At 39.2% G+C, this 21,064-nt stretch overlaps 2 protein-coding genes across 2 annotated transcripts in view; both read left to right on the top strand.

Moving 5' to 3' along the window:
* The first annotated feature begins 4,644 nt into the window (after nucleotides 1-4,644).
* Nucleotides 4,645-6,174, top strand: LOC144645817 (uncharacterized protein KIAA1958-like). The gene is made up of 2 exons (XM_078505355.1): nucleotides 4,645-5,740; nucleotides 5,906-6,174. Exons 1-2 carry the CDS (start codon nucleotides 4,645-4,647, stop codon nucleotides 6,154-6,156), a joined length of 1,347 nt encoding a protein of 448 aa, XP_078361481.1. The 3' UTR covers nucleotides 6,157-6,174.
* Nucleotides 6,175-13,280: 7,106 nt separating this feature from the next.
* Nucleotides 13,281-21,064, top strand: part of LOC144645816 (xanthine dehydrogenase/oxidase-like) — a 49,580-nt gene continuing 41,796 nt past the window's right edge. Inside the window, exons 1-3 of the mRNA XM_078505354.1 lie at nucleotides 13,281-13,337; nucleotides 19,251-19,308; nucleotides 20,436-20,540. Of these exons, the coding sequence (XP_078361480.1) occupies nucleotides 13,281-13,337; nucleotides 19,251-19,308; nucleotides 20,436-20,540 (220 nt within the window). The remainder of the gene's footprint in view (nucleotides 13,338-19,250; nucleotides 19,309-20,435; nucleotides 20,541-21,064) is intronic.

The following is a 21,064-nucleotide window of genomic DNA, read 5'->3' as shown; positions in this document are numbered from 1 at the left end:
ACAAGCAACACTGGGTTCAATAAATTCTTTCTACATACCTGGGACGTTCGTAAGGTAAATCGATTAGTGTTTACTACAGATGGCGCCTTCTCTCAATTGATCAAAACCTGCAGAAAATGAGTGAACTTATCGGTCGGTTTTTAAGTTGCATTTTCAATGACAAGAACTGACTCAGACCTCGATCAGTTAATTGTTCCGTAAACCCCAAAACTTACATTAATAATAATTGTAGATAATTTTCCTATTTAACTTCTAAGAAGCAAATTAAATGATGATGGGATGAATAAGCAAGGTGATGGAACTGTCGAGACCAAGTTAGCTCGGTTCCTATTAAGTTATCGTATTACCCCCCAAAGCACCACGGGTGAGTCTCCTGCTCAGTTACGCTGGGGACGAAGTCTGAGGTCACATCTCGATATGCTGCGACCAGATGTAGCGGCAAGGGTACATGCAGCACAGTCAAGACAGAAGATACAGCATGATCAGCATAGCCGAATGCGTCAAGTGGAAGTCGGCGATTCAGTGAATGTTCGAAACTACTCCAGAGGCCCCAAGTGGATTCCAGGAACTATCATCCAGGAAACTGGTCCTTTGTCTGCGAGAATTGAGTTGGAAGATGGAACTGTGGTTCGAAGACACCACGATCAACTAGTTGCTCGACCCACAGAAAGTTTCAACCCTGGTGTCACATTACCAATTACTAGCCCATTGCAGCAGGAAGGTGTGGATCCAGAGATAACTGTACCTGATGTAAATGACCCCGAGGTTGCCCATGGAGACAGAGAACCACCCAGTGCAACAATGGTTCGGGACTCGGGGCCAACTACCCCTGTCAGGCGATACCCAGCGAGGAATAGAAACCCCCCACAGCGTTTTTACTAATGGACTCATTCCCTCCCCCGTGAACAGTTTTAAGTTTTAGGGCAGAGATGTTAATTTTTTTTTTCTCGTTGACGTTTGTTTTCTTGCTTGTTTAAGAACTTGGGGGGGGGGGGGGGAGGAATGTGGAGTCCTGGGACTAGTAGAGTCGTCACGTGACAAGAAGGCCGTGTACGATCGAGTTAGTTGAGTTCTTGCCATGTGTGTGTTGTAACTCGGAGTTTACACACTGTTTTTTGTATTAAATACACCACACAAGCCTTGTTTCGGATTAAATGACCTCCTTGAAAAAAAAAAAAAAATGAAACCTAGCTCTGCTTGTTACCTTTTCAACTGAAAGGGCTGGCGTTAGTTACGTTTCAGTCAAATGAATCAAAGGAATATTTGTTTACGGCTTTGCGCCGTCATCATGTGTTCAGTGAGTGGTCACACAATCTGAAATATGCGTGACGCACAAATCAGGGAGTGCAAAAGCAATTCTAGACTTGCCACAAGTCGACCTCACGAGTTTTCACAGTGAATAAGCGAGCGAAGCGAGCCTTTTAGGTCGCGAAGCGGCCGTGCGAGTGACGAAGTCGCGAGATAATAAACAAGACGAAGGACTTTATTGAAAGTCTAAAGCAATTCAGTTTTTTTTAATTTCTATTTCCACATTACGTCATTTCAATTCAGTTTACGATATATTTTCATCCCTCTCGAAAAATGTTTGTGGCAGAAGCAACATGAAAATAATGTTCGAATTCTAAAAATCATTTCTATACAAGGAGAAGTCATTAATTTTAAATTCATCATTTCGGTCGAACACCGGTACCACAACCTAGTTTCAACAAAGATATTTACATATGCCGCCTTAACATCGATACCATTCAACTGTTGTTTTCAATCTCCATCCATCAATCGAACGCAGTCGAAACCTAGTTAAAGTCAATGGAACTAATCGAACTTGATCAAGCCCAATTGAACCCAATAAGAAAAAAAAAATATATTAGGAGAGTTCGATTGATTTCGTTCAGTCGAACTTTCGATTTGGTTCGATTTAAGTAACGCCCAGAAGAGAAATATTCAATAAGAAAATTACCTATTGTATGATTCATTCCACAAAGCGTTGTGACACTAAACCGCTATTGTTTTGCTTACATGCATGCTTCGTTCAACAAACTGTTCCGACAGTGCAAGTTGGACCAACGTAATATGTAATGTCAGTGAACCAAAGAATGTCTGTAATAAAGCTGCACGATTTTATCATTCGATCGATACTTTAGTTTACAAATGTAAGTCGAGTGGACTTCGCTACATTGAATAAACTCGACCAAACTACAGTTTCGTTATGCAAGGTATACGTGATACGTGTTCATACATTTTACGGCGTCTTGAAATGCAAATATCACTAGAAGGCTCAATCGATCGCTATTTATAAAAGATTCTAGGAAAAAGTTCAATAATTACCATTTAAATGAAGAACTTGGAATCTTCATTCACGTCGTTTTATGCAGGGAACACCAGTCGCTGCTGTCGACAGTTGTAATCGGACTTTCTTCGATCAGTGACCATAAACAACACGATAATACTCAAACAGTTCAAACACAATAACAAGAAAACGTTAAATTAAAAGCGTAAAAAACTGACAATCGCACAAAACGATGCATCTCGTCGAACAGACGAACATAGATAAATGACACCAACCGTCTTCGTTTCGCCGACCAACATTGGTTGCACACCAAAGCTCGCGTGTGATTGGTTCGGTACGTCTCGGTACAGAATTTATAAAATCAGCTAAAATCAGCCAATCAGAGAGCCGCTTTGAATCGGTGCAGGACAACTAAAGTCACACTTCAAGTTTTCAAAAAATACGATTATCAGAGGTCGCGTCAGTGTCTGCGTGATCCCTCTACGGGTATTTATTTTTCCCTATTTTCCAAAAACAACCTCAAAACGCTTGAATGACAAGCCAAAAAATAATTCATTTCTCGATTAAAAGATCGGAATATCTAGAAAATAACAGTACTGTCGAATAAAACTTTATTCGTAAGAGTTACATAAAAATTCGCAAAACATAAAACTATGCAAAACGAGGTTAACGTGAATCACACCACATGAGCACATCTCTTGTATTAGAAATGTCGAAACTTAAAGTGAAGAACGTGAAAGAAGCTAAATAAAAGATGTGTCAGATGAATTCTTTTATCGAAAAAGAGGCCAAGGAACGTTTTGAATTTGAAGAGTTTTAAAGCAGTGGGATTTTGCATGTAAGCCGCGATAAAATTTAATTTAAACGAAATTAAATCGACATTTTTATTCATTTTCATTCATTTTGAAGTTAATTTTTTCAATCGATAGCTTAACCGATATTGTAAAAAAATCCATTCAAGTTCGTAGCAATACTGTACATGACCATATATATATATTTTTTTTTTTGCTCTTTGCCTTTTTCTCAGTCCTCCCGCCGCAGAAAGAAGAGGGTCTGATTGCAGGTTAGCCCAAAAGTCGACCACGTGTGCCTGCCATGATTCACCGACAAAACTAAAATGAAAGCGATTGTTATATTGTCGACCTCACAACAGTATCGTAGCCGTTTTGCAGCGGGCCCAGGCTATCGCAGTCTTTTTTGGCCGAGAGGGGAACATAAACCACGACGCCCACGGAGTGTAAACCTCGCCAAGTTCACAAATTTATTTAGTTTTCGACCTTGACAACGGCGATTGCCTTTACAAGAATTCAGAACGTAGCCACTTGGTCATAAATTTTCATATCATGTAGGTCTAAAATAAAAATAGATGAACGTTACTCTTTCTCTTCTCTTTTTTTTTTTAATTTGTGTTTTAATAAGATCCTGGCATGCAAGTCATGTTTGATTATTTTTTCGTAAATTTATATTGAGAATTATTTAGGAATTTAACGACACTATTAAAGTGTCGAACCACCTGGAAAAAGCTGCACTTCTAAAGTAGCGACCAAATTTTCCGGAAAATTCGATCGCTCGATCTGATCGATTCATCAATTTTCTGGAGAAAAAGAAGCGAGCAACAAACGCATAAACCATATTCTGTATACCTTATATACGTATACCTTAATATAGGAAATTACCAATATAATCCGCGTTAACTTTTCTTAAATTCGCGTTAATTTTCAGTATTACGCGTAAATTTTGTTAGCGTTGTTAAAATGCTTCGTTATATAGGCCATACCAATAAAATGTTTCGTTTCCCATCGCCCGACCGACCCATTTTTTTTTTTTTTTTTCAAAAAGTAAAAAAAAAATGCAGATTCACTAGTCAAAGAAGCAAGTACTTTAATTTACAAGCACACGATCAACAACAATTGACATTATGGTGATTAAAGAAAGAATAACGGAAATAACGAACGAAAAAGCCACCTTTTCACATTCGTAACCCGAGGCTTTCTTCCTTCAAGCGTTCCATCTTTTTTCTTTTTTTTTTTTTTTTTTGCCCGACCGACCGACCCACCATCACAAGAGACGAGTCGATGGAAAACGAAACATTTTATTGGGATGGCCATATAATAATAAGGTAAGTGATGTCTGAAGAAAGGCCTTGAACAATTTCACTCCCACGGTTCCCAATATCAATTATTATTACACGACTAAGGCGGTCCGAGGGCCAATAACTAAATCAGCCAATGAGATTACTTTATTTCCGCTCCCGCGAGGGCCGATATTTTCCAAGTATCGGACCGGGTTTTGTCCCGAATGATCCCGCGCTAATTCCCGCGCGATTTAGCGCAAGATTTTTGTCTATCAAATCAAAGATGGCGGAAAGTACGGACGATATTTTCCGTAAAAATCACTGCAAAACTCCTGAATGGATAAGAGAACCAGAAATGCCCTCCTTCGACCTTCAAATTCAAGAATTTCTTGAGTTTTCTACTAACGGTGAACAAGCAGAAATGACGGAATGCTCACCTACAAGCGAAACTTTGCAACGAAATGATAACAACAGCCATCACAGTGAAATTGAATGCGAAGTCATTAATGATAGCCAAGAGCTAGAAGATTTTATTTCTGCGCAAAGGTCAAGCAATACAGTCAAGAAAACGAAGTCCGATATGAGAGCCCTTCAGCGTTTTTGTTCCAGTATTAACGAAACGAGAGAGCTGGAAAAAATGACATCGTCTGAACTTGACAAATTACTGTCAAAATTCTTCAAGGATGTAAGAAAAGAAAATGGCGCAGAGTACGAGCCAAGCTCGCTGACCTCTTTTCAACGAAGCTTCCAACGCTATTTTACAGAGAAAAAGTTACCTTTCAACATATTTGAAGATGAAACGTTTTCCCGTTGCCGTCAGGTCCTTGCTGCTAAACGAAAGAGCCTTGTCCAGAGCGGTCGCTGTAACAAGCCAAACGCAGCACGGGAGTTGACCGTAGAAGAGCAAGATAAGCTCTTTGAAAGCGGCCAGTTTGGAGACCACGATCCCCTAGTCCTCCAAAGGACCCTTTGGTGGTTCCTTTCATTGCATTTTGGTTTCCGGGCCAGAGATGAATCGAGAAAGCTGTGCTGGGGGGATGTTTTACTGCAAAAAGATGCTGAAACAGGTCGAGAGCTTCTTGTTTGGCGAACGGAGAGAGGGTCAAAAACCCGCCAAGGAAACACTGAAAATGGCCATAAAAGACCTTTCTCGCCCAAGCTGTTTGCAACTGGCGATTCTAGATGTCCGGTGAAATTTTACAAAGCATTCGCAAACCACAGGCCTGAGGACATGAAGAAACCCGAAGACCCGTTTTACCTGGCAGTGAAGCACAAAAGGAAATCCGACGACAACATCTGGTATTTGCGTACACCACTGGGCAAAAATCAGCTTGGAAAGTTTATGTCAGATGCAGTTTCTGCTGCTGGCCTCCAGTCAGGTGAAAAGAAGCTCACAAATCACAGTGTCAGGAAAACCAGCATCGGTCGTTTGCTCGACGGCAATTTTCCTGAAAACTACGTGATGCAGCTGAGTGGTCACAAAAATATCCAAAGTTTAAGCTTGTACAAATCTGCTTCCTTGGGCCACCAACGCCAGATGTCAGACACACTCAGTGGACGAAAAGAGCCAGAAAATGCCAGTACCAGTGATATCAATTCTTCCATTCAGGACAGTGCAACCTCCGTGAGCTGTTCATCGAGCTCGAACGCCCTCGAAGGTGTTTTTGCAGGTGCAAATATTTCCTCTATATCAGGATGCACTTTTCAAGTCATGACAGGGCCCGTTCAGTTTGTAAACCAACCAGCTGCAAAGCGGCCAAGAAGAATCATGATCGAAAGCGACGACGAAGATTAATCCTGCTCAAACTTTCCAGTGCCAGCGACCGCGTGTTTTGAGTGACGCGTTTATGACAAATAATTTTTTTCAGCTCTGAAGTTTGACTAATTTTCCTTTAAGTTTCAAGTCTCGAAGTGATTTCGATTACAATGCATTCAATGTTCAGTTTGTTAGATGTCATTTTTTCCTCGTTTACTGAGCACTTTTCATAGAACAGAGCTAAGTTTTAGACTTTGTGAAAATTGAAATTAGTTGAACTGGTTGAATGAAATGACAAGCTAGCCGCTTTTTGACAGTTGACAGTTTCTGCCACCGTTGACAGCGAAATTTATAAGAGCAAATCTTATTGGTTAAATAAAAGCAACTTAAATTGATTCCAGCATTGTGACGGCTTACTCGTGAAAACAACACGTCACCGTGAAACCGCTACATCGGAGTTTTTATTGCTTTGAAGATGAAATGACCTTAAACACAGACATAATTATAACTCCTTTAGCGCGCGTAAAAGTTTTGCCGCACATTGTTTTCCACGACATCTACCGGGAGGCAATTCTCACTACACAAAGTTTTCAGTCGTGTAATAAATCTCTTATTAACCAAGCTTGCTCGGGACCGTACTGGGCGAATATTGGCCCTCGGTCTTTTTTGTACGGACCTCGCTGCGCTCGATCCGTACTGTCAAGACCTCGGGCCAATATTCGCCCAGTACGGCCCTCGCGCTTGGTTAATAAGATATATATAGCAACTGTGAGAGAATGCAATTTCTGTTATTCCGTCACAACCTTTCTTGAACCAAATTTTTTGTAAAATGAAAATTGCGCATTCGAATAATTTACAGTCGGTCCTGATGTACCACGTTCAGGCCGTGCCAAATGAGAACGAGTGTCCCCCAGAGCTGGCAAAAACCACGCAGTGCGCGATCGAACGTTTTCGTTACTTCAACAATCCCATAGAAATTTGAACATATTCAATTTTCTTAAAGTCGATGAGAATCAGCAAAGGTCAAGCCGAAAGGCCGCTAAATACGAAGGTAACAAGGGTCGGGCAAGCTTCGCCGCTTTAAACTGCAATTCACTGAACTGACACCTTGCAAAATGAATAGTGGAGTGTAAAGGAATGAAGTTAAGAAAAAATACATCTTTTCGTTATTAGTGGATGTTCCAAGGAAAATGATTTCTTTAAACAGAAGGCTACACCAAGTATCGTGTTCCTGCTTTCTCAACAAATTGTTCGACGGCGGTAAATACAAGCAACACTGGGTTCAATAAATTCTTTCTACATACCTGGGACGTTCGTAAGGTAAATCGAATAGTGTTTACTACAGATGGCGCCTTTTCTCAATTGATCAAAACCTGCAGAAAATGAGTGAACTTATCGGTCGGTTTTTAAGTTGCATTTTCAATAACAAGAACTGACTCAGACCTCGATCAGTTAATTGTTCCGTAAACCCCAAAACTTACATTAATAATAATTGTAGATAATTTTCCTATTTAACTTCTAAGAAGCAAATTAAATTTGAAAACTTACTTTCGGTATCAATCCTACCTTATCTCTCTCTGGCAAACAGAAAGCGTGCAGTACTGGCGTTAGCGATCCTATCTTGACGACGATTATTTTAATCAAGTGAGAGCAGGGAATATGCTAAAACGTGGTCTTTCTAATAGTTACTGATAATATCTCGAATTAAGTTATTGGTTGCCTAAGAGCTCTCACACGGTGTCACATGAATGGATCGCTACCCTTCGAGAGCACAATAGAACAAAAACAAACAAGAAATAATTCCCCTAGCCCGACAAATACAACTAAAGCAACCGCTACATTAGAGGACCAGTATAATTTCAAGCTTTTGACAGCTCCTACACTTAACCGGGACTTATAGTCCACAATAGTCCACAAGATTGAGCTGGACAATTGTTTTATTATTCAACAAATTGTCAACGAAACATATTTTGTAGATAGAAAAACTGTAATTATGCAGCGCTTTATTATTCTTCTGTTTTAATTTGGCCGCGTGTATTGATAATAATAAGCAATAGAAAGACCAAATTTAAACATATTCCCCTCTTTTACTTGATTTACATAACTGTTCTCTCTAGGAGGTACAACTTAAAAACCGACCGTTAAGTTTAGTCACACTCCGTGCAGCTTTTGATCAATTGAGGGAAGGCACCATCTGTGGTTTACGAAAACTATCGTACATTTATTTCACGGATATCACAGGTAGGTCGAGAAAGAATTCAGGGATCTCAGTATTGCAGAAAATCGTGATCACGGTTCAACTTGGTGCTGTCCGCACGATTAATATCGTAGAATTTCAGGTCAGTGAATTACAGGGTGAAGGGGCAAAGCTCGAATAGCCCTCGTTACTTTTATATTTAGGTTCAGGCTAATCGAGTATTAGAGTAGACGAATTTAAGGATCAAACTCTCTCCCTCCCGTTTGGCCTTAAGCTCTCGGACGCAAACTCTTATCGAATTTATTCAAACATTTTCAAATTTTCACAGGAGTGATTTGGCCCGCGCACTCCCTGTCATTAGCTTTTGGAGACTGTCGTTTTCATTCGGCCCGGTCTCAATGCGGTAATCAGGACCGACCCAGTTATAAGTTATTCGAATCGTGAAAACTGTAAAAACAGAAGCGCAATTTTATAGAAGGTATATTTATTGGGTGCCTATTGTTTTTCGTAAAAATTCAAATGAATAGGTTTTGTGTAACTCTAGATCGTTGATGGTCCCCCCCCCGGGGCAGGAACTAAGAGAAAAGAGATCGTTGATGGATAACATACATTTTCCCTCACATTACCTCGCCCTACCTTTATTCAGACACTGTTGTGTTTGAAGCTGGAAGCTTGTGGCGTCAAGTATTCCCAATGAAATTGAAATTGGGAAGTGTTGGTTTTCTCCCTTGATACTAGTTGATAATGGTAACCGTGGGTGTGAAATTGTGGATCGCTCCCCTTTAGACGTCGCATATATGTTACAGAAAATTATAGTTTAATACGTTGTTAGTTCCCTTCTTACAAAGCCAGGTTTTTGTTATTTTCTTCGGTAGGCCGCTAATTTTGGATTTCGTGATAATTTCGCAATTTTAGGATGGTCGCTACATTTGGGTGGTTCAACACTAAAATTACGATCGGTTTAAAAAACAAACATGTCTTTCGTGCCAGAATCTTTGTTTGCTCCTTTGATGTTTGCCGGGCTTCCTAGCCATTTCCCTATATTAACTATGGCCTAACCCAGCTTATAACTCCTTCCGACCTTGACAACGGCGATTGTCTTTACAAGAATTCAGAATTAACATGGCCTCTTGATCATAAATTTTCATATCATACAGGTTATAAAGTAAAGGAGCAAACAAAGAGGCGTTGATTTATGTTGGAAGGTCCACGACCCTGCACATCTTTTGTTTTGCGCTCATACACTATGCATGAATTACGTAATCCCAATGTTTTTATTGGTTAGCTACCTGAACACACGTAACCACCTATTGTATTTTGTCAGGTTTTGTGCAGGGTCAAAGAATCTTATTAAACATAACGGTATTAAAAAGAAAATAGAAGAGAAAGAGATCACTCATCAATTTTTACTTTATAACCTGTATGATATGAAAATTTATGATCAAGAGGCCATGTTAATTCTGAATTCTTGTAAAGACAATCGCCGTTGTCAAGGTCGGAAGGAGTTATAAGCTGGGTTAGGCCATAGTTAATATAGGGAAATGGCTAGGAAGCCCGGCAAACATCAAAGGAGCAAACAAAGAGGCGTTGATTTATGTTGGAAGGTCCACGACCCTGCACATCTTTTGTTTTGCGCTCATACACTATGCATGAATTACGTAATCCCAATGTTTTTATTGGTTAGCTACCTGAACACACGTAACCACCTATTGTATTTTGTCAGGTTTTGTGCAGGGTCAACCTCCAAAATAGCGAACAAAAACATACAACAAAGAACTTTGCCAGGCTTCCTAACCATTTCCCTCTATTAACTATGGTATGGCTGAGAGGGCGCGGGAGACAACCAACACTTCGGGTTAAAGGCGTCAAGGTACAGCTCACAAACTTGAAAGTTGTCAAAGTCATTCATTGTAGCTGACTTGAAAACATGTGCATGGACTGAGTCGATGTTAATCAGGTACATGTAACGTGGCTTCCAAAATTGAAAGAAACAGACTGAGATTTTGCTCAAGCCAATCTGAAAAAGCGAACAAGACTGTTTCATTTAAGCATTTATTGACAATTAAGTCTTGCCATGCAAAATGGCAAGAAGGTAGTGATATTACGCTAATTTTAAAAGGGCGGAATATTCAGTGGCACGTTGCCTTTTGCTCATTTTCCTTTGTTAAATCAACCAAGTATTATATATGGTATTTGTTCAAATTAGCTTGGAGAACTTTTTCCCCATACCGCTGTGATACATTCACTGTCTCTTTCTTGAGGGATGCACATAATATCAAAATTAATTGTTGGGTCCGTTCAACTATTATATCTCAAATTTAGGCAGAATACTGATTAATAAATATTGCTTCCGTCCGGATTTGAACCAACAACCTGGGCATACAGCCCGATTTTTGAGCACATTTGTACAGGACAGAGCTGTTTGTTTTGATGATTGATTTATTTGGATGGGCTTTACAAAATTGTTATTTTTTCTGCTATATGTAAACATAACCAAAAAATGTTTGTTTTTTAGACAGTCATACAGAAATACTGTTCTCCAAAGTTCTCATCTATTGCGTCAATATTCAAGTAATGCGATTGATTTATATAATTACAGAGCAATGAACGGGTACATTGCGCACGTTGCTGGTGTGGAAAATCCACACAAGAAACAAAATGTAGGTATTATATATTAAGAGCAACACAAAGATACTTTACACCATATTTTAGATTGAAAGGTTTAATATTCGAGCTGTAAAATTATTTGATTGTATTTAATTATTTTAGAGAGCAACGTTTGGTCACGTTGCACAGAATTGGCAATTCCTCGGCTCTTGAATGATTCACACAAGAAAAAACAAATATAGTTTTAGTAAGAGTCATAAATAGATACTTAACACTAAGGTTTAGATTGAAAGGTGCAATATTCGAGCTGTTAAATTATTTATTTATCATGTTTATACTATAATCATATCGATATTAATTATATTGAGCAATTTGGTCCTTAAGTGGAGGATTTCTTTAAAAAGGGGTCTTGCGCAAAACATATTTATACATGATATTTTCCGCTACTTCAACGCCTGATGCTCGTGTTTAAATTTTTAGATTTTACATTTTCTATAAACTTTTTTAAAATATTTTGTATCCGTATTACCGTATTTATTCGATTAAGCGCCCAACCTCAAATAAGCGCCCACCTCGAATAAGTGTCCACCCTGTAGGTAGGAAAAGTTAATAAGCGCCCAGCCTCGAATAAGCGCCCACCCCCCTAAAAAGAGGGCACAAGAGGAGTATTGACTATTATTGAAATTGAAATTGAAATTGACTAAGTACTACTGAGAGACTTCCCAAAAGACCGAGTTTTCTTAGTATTTTTACAGAAACTTTCAACGAACAGTTTCAACGAACATCTTCACATTTTGTTATTATATATATATTGTTTTCTTGCAAAATAAAAGTAAAAAAAAGGTGAAAATTTAATAAGCGCCCACCTCGAATAAGCGCCCACTCTCAAGGTCCACAACTTCAATAAGCGCCGAGGGCGCTTAATCGAACTAATAGTTTACACGAAAAAAATTCTCAAATCTGATTGGCTTAGAGAAATGCAGTTTTTAGTAAATTCGATGCAGAAATGAGTTAATATAGCGCAGAAAAAGTAAATTTGGTGCAAAAACGAGAAACAAACAGAGCATTCTGATTGGTTAATAAACAAAGGCATCCACGGAGGGCCAATCAAACGCTTCCACGTGATCTGAATGGCGCGAAGATTTGAATCTGCCTTTGCATGATGTGCTACGTGATGCGAGTAAAAAATGGCTGGCGTTTTGAGCACAGCAGAGGACCAGAAGACAGCTCTAAATACCATAGCACTGAAAAGCACTGGTTTTTGGTTCTCGTTTTGGAATATAAAACTGGTTTCTTAAGAAGGAAATTGCCGACGAAATCGAAACTACAAGCTGACTAAGCTTTCCGTTTTGCTTGAGCGAATTTATTTACGACGAATTCGCCGAATTCAAAAAAACAAACACATTGGCGAAGATTATGGACTAGATAGCCTCAAAGTAAGGACATACATCGCTTGAAAGACACTGTACTTAGAGAACAGAACTGATAGGCTTTCTATCGTACGGGACAGAGAATTGTTTCGTCCAGGGAAGTGTTGAAATAAAAGGCGAAACAGCTTCACTTGGCTGGCCGTCGAGTCGAAAGCGCCCAAGCAAAGCTCGACAGGTATTTAATAGAAGAAGAAGAAAATCTCTGGAAGAGGTAAAACCCAGAAGCTTTTATTCAGTCAATTCGCCGAACTGTTTAGCCAGATTTCTTCACTAAAAAACTTTTAAAACATGTAGTACATTGAGAAACCTGTACGTTGTTTGGGCTTTGACCTTGTTTTGAATAAACGCTTGATTATATTTGCCGAGTTGAAACAAATTGTTTTTGTACTAGATTTGCGCATGTTATTTTCTCGCAATTTGTTCATGAATATTGTTAATAAGTAATCACATGATTTTCCTCGTGCAATTTGGGACAAATGAACTCCTAAATTTTTCAAAGACTACAAATTCCACTCACCCTACGGGCTCGTGCAATTTTGTTAGCCTTTAAAAAATTTACTCGTGCTTATTTATCCCAAATTGCACTCGAAATCATGTGATTACCTATACAAATACGGTAATAAATTATTATTTAATTTTTGTAGTTAGTTAATTTAGTTAGCTGGTTAGGGGTCCTAAAATAGGTATAACCTGACGGTTCTCCTTTTCAAATACTGCAATACTGCATGTTTTGTATGTGTGTATCTGAATAAAGTACTGTTATGTACGAAGCCCACTGGACCTGTACCAAAAGCGCCCTAAATTAATGAAAACGGTTATTGTTCTGATTAAAAAACTGAACTTTCCACTCTGTCTTTGCGTTTCCAAAGCATTATTTAATTATAGAGGTATTTTTTTTTTTTAACATAGATGATCCTGTTTTGAATAAAATGGAGCTCCCGTTTGCCTTTTCAACAAAGATCACCTTCTATGTAAATGGAAGAAAGGTGAGTATTTGAAATATATTTAACTTCCTTTGATAACCTACCAGTTATGATAAACGGCTTACTGATCAGCTAAGAAACTATTCGAGAATGGCGCATTAATGGAATTAAATGGACGCGTTGTATATTGGACATATTTGACTGACACAGTATATCTACAAGTGTTCAGACAGCATTTCCCCGAACCCCTAGGCCTTACCTATGCGAGTATGTTAGATGTGCTACTGTTCAAACAGGGTTTAAGAACTTTCTCGGGGAGAAGAAGAAAGAACGTACAAGAGAGAGGGGCCAGGAGGGGGGTGGATGCCATTCCCCCCCAGGGACCCCCATAAGGTTTTTGGTGTCTCCAAATTTTGAATAAAACAATTTACTCCACAAAGCTGAAACTTTCAGTAGTTGTTCATTCATCCCTTTGCCGAAATTTCAACACTGATATGTCAATTCATGTGTCCATGATATTTGACGTTGCCATGGCAACGACACACCAACACAAGCAGGTCTTGCCAAAAAAGCGTCATTTTTAACATTTATCCTTTATTTTTTTTCCAGTTTTTTGAAACAGAAGTGCAAGATCTGTTTGTTTTTACATTCCATAAGCTTTCTGGCTTGATTTTGCATCAATTTCCGTTATTTTGTGACTTTCTAAGAAAATGTTGAAATCCAAGATGGCGGATCCAAGATGGCGGCTCTAATGACGTCATGTGACGTCATATGACGTCACAGCCAATTAAAATTATGTCATCTTGTAGGGTAAGCTAAGGGTTTTCTTCTCAGTGCAAAATATTTTCGCTACGCCTTAATATAACGAAAACTCCGGGGAGGGGTTCCATCCACCCCCCCCCCCCTCCCCCACTTGTACGATGGTGGGGGTTTAAACTAGGATTTGCGTGTACGTCCGCAGCTCGGTTAAGAACTATTCTCTGTTAGAACGAAGCAAAGTGGGCAATGAAATTTTTGACCCCCCTTCATCTATTGCATGCAGTTAGATATTTAAGGGGGATGTAAAAAATGCCCACATTTTTTAAGGTCGTTTGTTGGTGTCTCCAAAAGGGCATTTTTGTACATCCCCTCTAATTATCTAACTGCAGGCAAAATATGAAGGGAGATCAAACATTTTCATTTTGCCTTCCCCTGCCTTCCCCTGCCTTTCTGAATACTAATAACTGCCTCACTCCATGCATGTTAATAAGTGTCTTCCTTCGTACTAATGAAGGGATTCTCGCTGCATACTTATAACTGTCTAGTCGCTTCTTTCCATATGATAATAATCCCTCTTCCGAGGTTTCTCTTACAATGGGCTTGCTCAGACCTATTTCTTTGTTTGCTTTCAATCTTCATTTCTGATTGGACGTTCACGGATATGTTGTTCATTGGAATACATAAAACGCGCGAAAAAACTGATGAACGCTTCCGTATTGAGAAACACTTCGTTGGAAAAAAGTTGTTTAATTTCGGTTCTTTTTAGAGCACTTTTTTGGACAACCACGGCTTTCATTACTGATCAAGCTCTTTTGAACGCCCGTACATCCATTGACAAATTATTTCCTTTTACTCTTTAGAGTTTTTTGAAGCTTAAATAGATCGAATAATTATTCACGATTGAGAAAAAAATAAAACGAAGGCATTGTTATGCAAAACAGGCGAACGCGCTTGAGTGACTTCAGATGTAAACATTAGGATTTTAGCGAAAACGAGCCGCTTCTGTATAGGAAAAATTCCATAAATCGGCCAATATCGAACAGTTACGGGTAAAATAAATTGTAAGACCAGCTGTGAACCGGTTTTGTGAAAACAGTTTGTTATATGTGTTATGCTAACTCTTGATTCAATGTGCAACTTTTTCCTCTTAATAAACCGTTATCGTAAACCAATTTTTATGTCTTCGTGTTTTTGATCTTTTTTCCCTTTACTCATTATTTTTTAAAGCTACACTATGCGTATGATAATTATGCAACAATGCTTTGATCCGATTGAACTCAATTGAACAAAACAAACAGAATAGCGAAGTGCGCGAGGTCTAAAAATAGCATTCAAATGAATATACCCCCCACAAGGCACGAAATCATTAGCATGTTCTGAGAGAAATGGAAGAAATCAAGGCGAAGTTTTGTTTTATGAAAGTGTTTTAGGAACACCGGCTGTTTTAGAAAGTGTTTTAGGAAAATCGTCCGCCACTTCTGCCATTTCAGTTTGTTTGTCTGAGTCTTGTCTGAGTCGTGACGTCACTCGCGCGTTTCGCTATTAACAAACGCGTGCATAAAATTAAAACAATTTTTCTTAACAGTTCAATAACTTTACAGTATTAACATTGTCACTATCATCATGCTCACAGCCTAGGTTTTCTTCAAGAAATGCTCTGACACTTTTAATAGCTTGGTTCGTTTTCGTGTATATAGATCCATTTGGTTTTACCATTTGAATAATGCCTTATTTTGACAGGCCAATGATTTTCTAGTGCAAATAAGACTGTAGGAATATGAGATTGACTGAGTTCGGCACTCGTTTGGGTATCGTAAATACACTGGCTCCTCGCTGTTTTGTTTTTTCATTTGTATCCTATGTCGGATTATAGCTATTTACATAAAATATATTAAAAACTATTAAAAGCGATCTATACAATGTAATTTAAACTACTGCATACAATAAAAGAATTTTTAAAACGGTCCGTCTTACATACAGGCGTGTCGAACACTCTCCTGTTTCGAAGTTGGTGGTTGTTGGTTGGCCTTTCAGGTAGCAGATTGACTAGTTTGTGGTTTTTTGTAGTTACAATGTCATTAAATAGGTTCTTAGAAAGCAAATCACGCCTGCCAGCTAGGGTAGGTGTACAATGCAGCAACATCAATCCCTTCTGGAAGAGTTTTGATATAGGGCACAACTTGCATAAAATTTCGCACAGCAAGCCAGGAGGTTTCAGACCACACCAGATCAAACGATTTCCGTTGCGAAGATGGAACTGGGCGTTTGGCTACACATGCATGAAGCGGCTGCCTGAGTGAAAGGCCGGTTAATCAGTTGCTCTGTTTCTTCAGATGATTTCACAGAATTGTTGATCTCGGATATTTTTTTATCCACAAACAAATACCCGTGCGGCTTATCCGTTTCTTGATAATAAGAGGACTTGAATCGTGGCGATTCTTATCAAACATTCGTTCGGCAATAATACCGATGTTTTGGAGCGCGCGCGGGAGTATGACGCTGGCATTTCGATGGCGGCCTTGAGTAAATAGACGGGAAACGATGAGACTTTGAATCGCTTTTGACTTGAGATCGTCAAAAATCAGAATGTTGTTATATTTTGGGTCAATTTCTTGAAGGTCGTCTTGAAACTTTGAAAGCCCGCGGAAAAACTGAATCTCTTTTTCGAGTTTCGTCTCCAGGGCTTCGTAAATATCTTGCCATTGAATGCGCCTCGGTTTTTTGGTCTCGTAGAGAATGCAATCTGTCGTTAGAATCTGTTCTACGAAAAAAGTCTTTCCACACTGGCTTGGGCAAACGACCAAGAGTGAGAATTTATGACGAAACATAAAATCTGTACTTGGTAACCCCGCCAACACCAAATAGCTATAAAAAAAAGCGCGCTGCAGCTTGTAGTCCTATCAATGTACAGCAATTATAATCAATACTTTCAAGAGGGTTATGGAAATATCATATTGCCTGATGATGGTGGAGATGATAGCGATGATGAGAGCTCATAGGAAAGCGAACAGTCATCTCAAGATTCTCAATCGAGCAAAGAAATAGAGCCTTCCCAAGGAGAAGAGGAGCATATAGATCCCTGGTCGCGCATTTAAGAAGAAGTTACTAGTCGTCACGAAGCTCAGCTTGAAGCTCTGATAAACGAGTATGGAGATTCGCCTGAAGTGGCCCATGTTAAAGCTGAAAAGCTCTGCTGCCAGCTGTATACAGGAAGGAGCTGAGAAAAGTCTTTTTGGAGTATTTAAAGTGGATGCATGCTATGAAGAAAGATTCGACCTTCCGTAAATTGATGGAGACCAAAAATGAATTGAAAGATACTGAGGGATATGATTGGCTGGGATCGACAGAACTTGCTATCGATAAGCGAAAATTCTTACTCAATCGATTGTTTGTCAAACAAACTGACCAAACGGCAACGCATGTAGACGCAAGTTAAAAACTTGCGATCACTTGCGTCTCCGTTTGGCCAGGACTTGCGTGCACTTGCGTTGACTTGCGTACACTTGCGTTGACTTGCGTTTACTTTGGTGGAGATCAAATTTGCATTTAACTGATCGAACGCAATGTTTGCATCGTTTGGCCACCCATCGCAAGTCAGCGCATTTTTGCAGTTTACTGCAAATACTGAATTGCACCTTGTAGCATTTTAAATGCCTTTTGCAAGCTTGTTTGCACTTGCGACTAAACTTGAGTGTCCTTTTGGCCACCCAACGCAAGTCTGTACACAAGTTGAACTTGCGACTACTTGCTTCCACTTGCGTTACTGTTTGGCCAGGGCTTAAACGGAACTGTGTCAGTTAATCTTTTCTAGTAACAGCTCAATGCTTTTATTATCAATAAACGTATTTTAAAAGAGAAAAGCCGTTTATTCCTTCTTGTTTCTCGCGGTGCATAACTTATCTACATAATCGCTAAGAGATGCTAATTTCTCATGCAAATTTCACCAAGTTTATATCGTAATTCGGTTAAATGCACTTACACATTCTCTACTTTAAATTAAGTTAAAAATAAAAAATAACGTATATGGAATTGCTTTCGTGTTCTACAGTGCGTGTTTCCAAAAAAGGGTTTTGATATGCGAGCAATCCAAAAATATTCTTACACGTAAATCTGAATGCTTACAGCTGATACAGTCAATATAGTGACAAGTGTTCACTGGAATGAGCCTGGAAGTATAAGATGCTATGCTCTCTTCTGATACCCCTTTTTTCCGCAGGACAGTACAATAGAGATAGTTTTTGACTCTCATCAATTAAAGGCATCTCGTCGCCCCATTGGAAATATCTTCACATTTCTTTACTTCTTCTTCAGGTAAAATAGGGTCGGAGCGGATTTTTTTGAGATCTTGAGACTTTCAATGTTGCAACATCCATTTGCCTGCAGTAAAGCGACTATCCACCTTCACATACTTTGTAGTCAGGTATCTCTAAGGTACTGTTGATATTCGTGTACGCTATCCTCGCGGCAAAAGAAGGGGCATTGCTTCCAGTCCACACACCGAATGTAACGTATTCCGTTGGTGGGGTTGATCACTTCAAGGTTTTTAATGCAGAGTCTACATTTTGAGTAACTCATCTTGACACTGAATTGAAAGTACCAACTCAGATTCTTTGCACTGTCGTAAATTTGTCTTGCTTGATATCAACAAGTAGAGTGAATGCTTATACCAAATTCGCGCGTTTATGTTCCAATGAACTATACACCCGTGAACGTCCAATCAGGAATGAAGATTGAACGAAAACAAAGGAACATGTCTGAGGAAGCCCACTGTAAGAGAAACCTCGGAAGACAGTTTACTATCATAAGAAAAGAAGCGACTAGACAGTTATAAGTATGAAGCTGGAATCCCTTTCTTTGTATGAAGGAAGACACTTATTAATATAGAGGAAGGCAGTTATTAGTCTGCAGGAGGCAGGGCAAGGCATACGGAAGGCACAAGCTAGGCTTATCTTTGCTGAATACTTACTACTTGAGGAATACTCAATAACGGGATTTAATGTATTTTGATATTCTTCTGAGAATTCTTTTTAAAACATTTTTGATATTCTTCTGAGAATTCTTTTTAAAACATTTGATAGGTTTCCCCGTAATTTTTGTTCAAGAGTTTCACCCGGGGGTTGATGAAAGTTGTCTCTGTAAATTTAAACGTCTCAACATTCTATAATTCTTTGGTGTTAAAAAAGAGCATAAATTAATTTAGTTATTACTTTCTTTTAGGTTGTAGATGAAAAGCCCAATCCGGAAGCCAACCTCTTACAATATCTGAGGAATGATCGTATCCTTTCATGCTGAATTTTACTCCAGCTAACACTTTTTTGACTTACTCATTTAACTTTAGAATTGATCTTGGAAAACAGAAGCCGTGTCTTTTAATTTAGGAATCGTTTAATACACATAAAATAGCTAACAACTAAACGCCTGATAAAAATATTTTTTGTGAACATTTTCACTCCTAAAAAAGCCTAAGCAATTACATAAAATGAGGAGGGAGTGTACCAGTCTTAATAACGTTTCTGGCTCTTCCCTCTTTTACTCTTCCTCTTTCCTTCCGCCTCCTTCTCCTCCTCCTCCTTCTCCTCCACCAACACCTCCTCCTCTTCTTCTTCTTCTTCTTCTTCTTCTTCTTCTTCTTCTTCTTCTTCTTCTTCTTCTTCTTCTTCTTCTTCTTCTTCTTCTTCTTCTTCTTCTTCTTCTTCTTCTTCTTCTTCTTCTTCTTCTTCTTCTTCTTCTCGCTTCTCTTCTGCTTCCTCCTTCTGCTTCTGCTTCTGCTTCTGCTTCTGCTTCTGCTTCTGCTTCTGCTTCTGCTTCTGCTTCTTCTTCTTCTTCTTCTTCTTCTTCTTCTTCTTCTTCTTCTTCTTCTTCTTCTTATTCCCTTTTGCTTCTCCTCTTCCTTCTCCTGCTCCTCCTGCGCGTGCTTCTTCTTTTTTTGCTTCTCCTGCTTTACCTCCTCTTCCTTCTCCTCTCCTCCTCCTCCTTCTTCTGATGCTCTTCTTGCTCATGCATCCTGCTTATCATCTTCCTCGTCCTCCCTCCTCCTCTTATTCTTCCTTCTCGCCCTCCTGCTCATCCAGCTTCTCCTTCTCTCCCTCTCCATCGTCTTCCTCCTTCTGCTTCTCCTCCTCTTCTTTCTCCTCTTTCACCATAACAACCATATCTACCATTACAACCACAAACACACAGCCCGGCACATAAAACACCATCATCTCTAACACCTCTTCGATCCTAACTATTTCTTCTTTTTCTGACAGCGATATTCTTAAAACAAAGAAACTGGCCACTTTACTCGGAGGAATACGAGCTCCAAACCCTGCGTGGTCGTAAAAGTTGCCAAGCCATAGAGCATCATGGCGAGGATATTACATGCCCTAATAAAATCACTGAATTTCCCTTAACATTAAATAGTTCGCTTAACAGGTAGCAAACTTGGCTGTGGCGAAGGAGGATGTGGAGCTTGCACGGTTATGATTTCCAGCTTTGATCCACAGCAGAAGAAAATTACGTATCCTTTAATTTATAGGCAATTGTAAAAGAGACTGATTTTTCAAATATAACAGTGTTCAAATAGCTCCTTCCACGCTAAGTATAGTGCCGAGTCAAATTTAGGATATATATTAAAACTCGAGCAATAGTAATATGTAATAAGGCCTTGACGAGCATGCGATTACTTGTTAATAACATAAAGGAAAGTTGTTGTCGATGTTCTTCGGTATTGTTCGACGGAATATTCAAAATATTTGTTGACACTCCGATAGCTTCCAAAATATTACAAGCCCCAAGATGATTTCCTATAATCCCTTAATAGGTGTTCTTAGTTTCATCTCAAGAACTCTTCCGGGAAAATTTCGACAGTCATATACATCGGAACTCTTGGAATTTGGCAATCTTCGGAGGTCTTCATGAGATTTTTGAGGCAATTTGGACCTCGATCAACAAAAATTAGCGAAACATTACATATTATATTTGGAAACGCATTGACTAGGCTTTGATTCGTTTTTGCTAACTGCCCGCACTTTAACGATGGAAAGGCTGGT

Source organism: Oculina patagonica, chromosome 3, assembly GCF_052425735.1.
Source record: "Oculina patagonica isolate OP01 chromosome 3, crgOcupat, whole genome shotgun sequence".
In the NCBI taxonomy this organism is placed as follows: domain Eukaryota; kingdom Metazoa; phylum Cnidaria; class Anthozoa; order Scleractinia; family Oculinidae; genus Oculina; species Oculina patagonica.
This window is presented reverse-complemented; position numbering and strand designations above follow the sequence as displayed.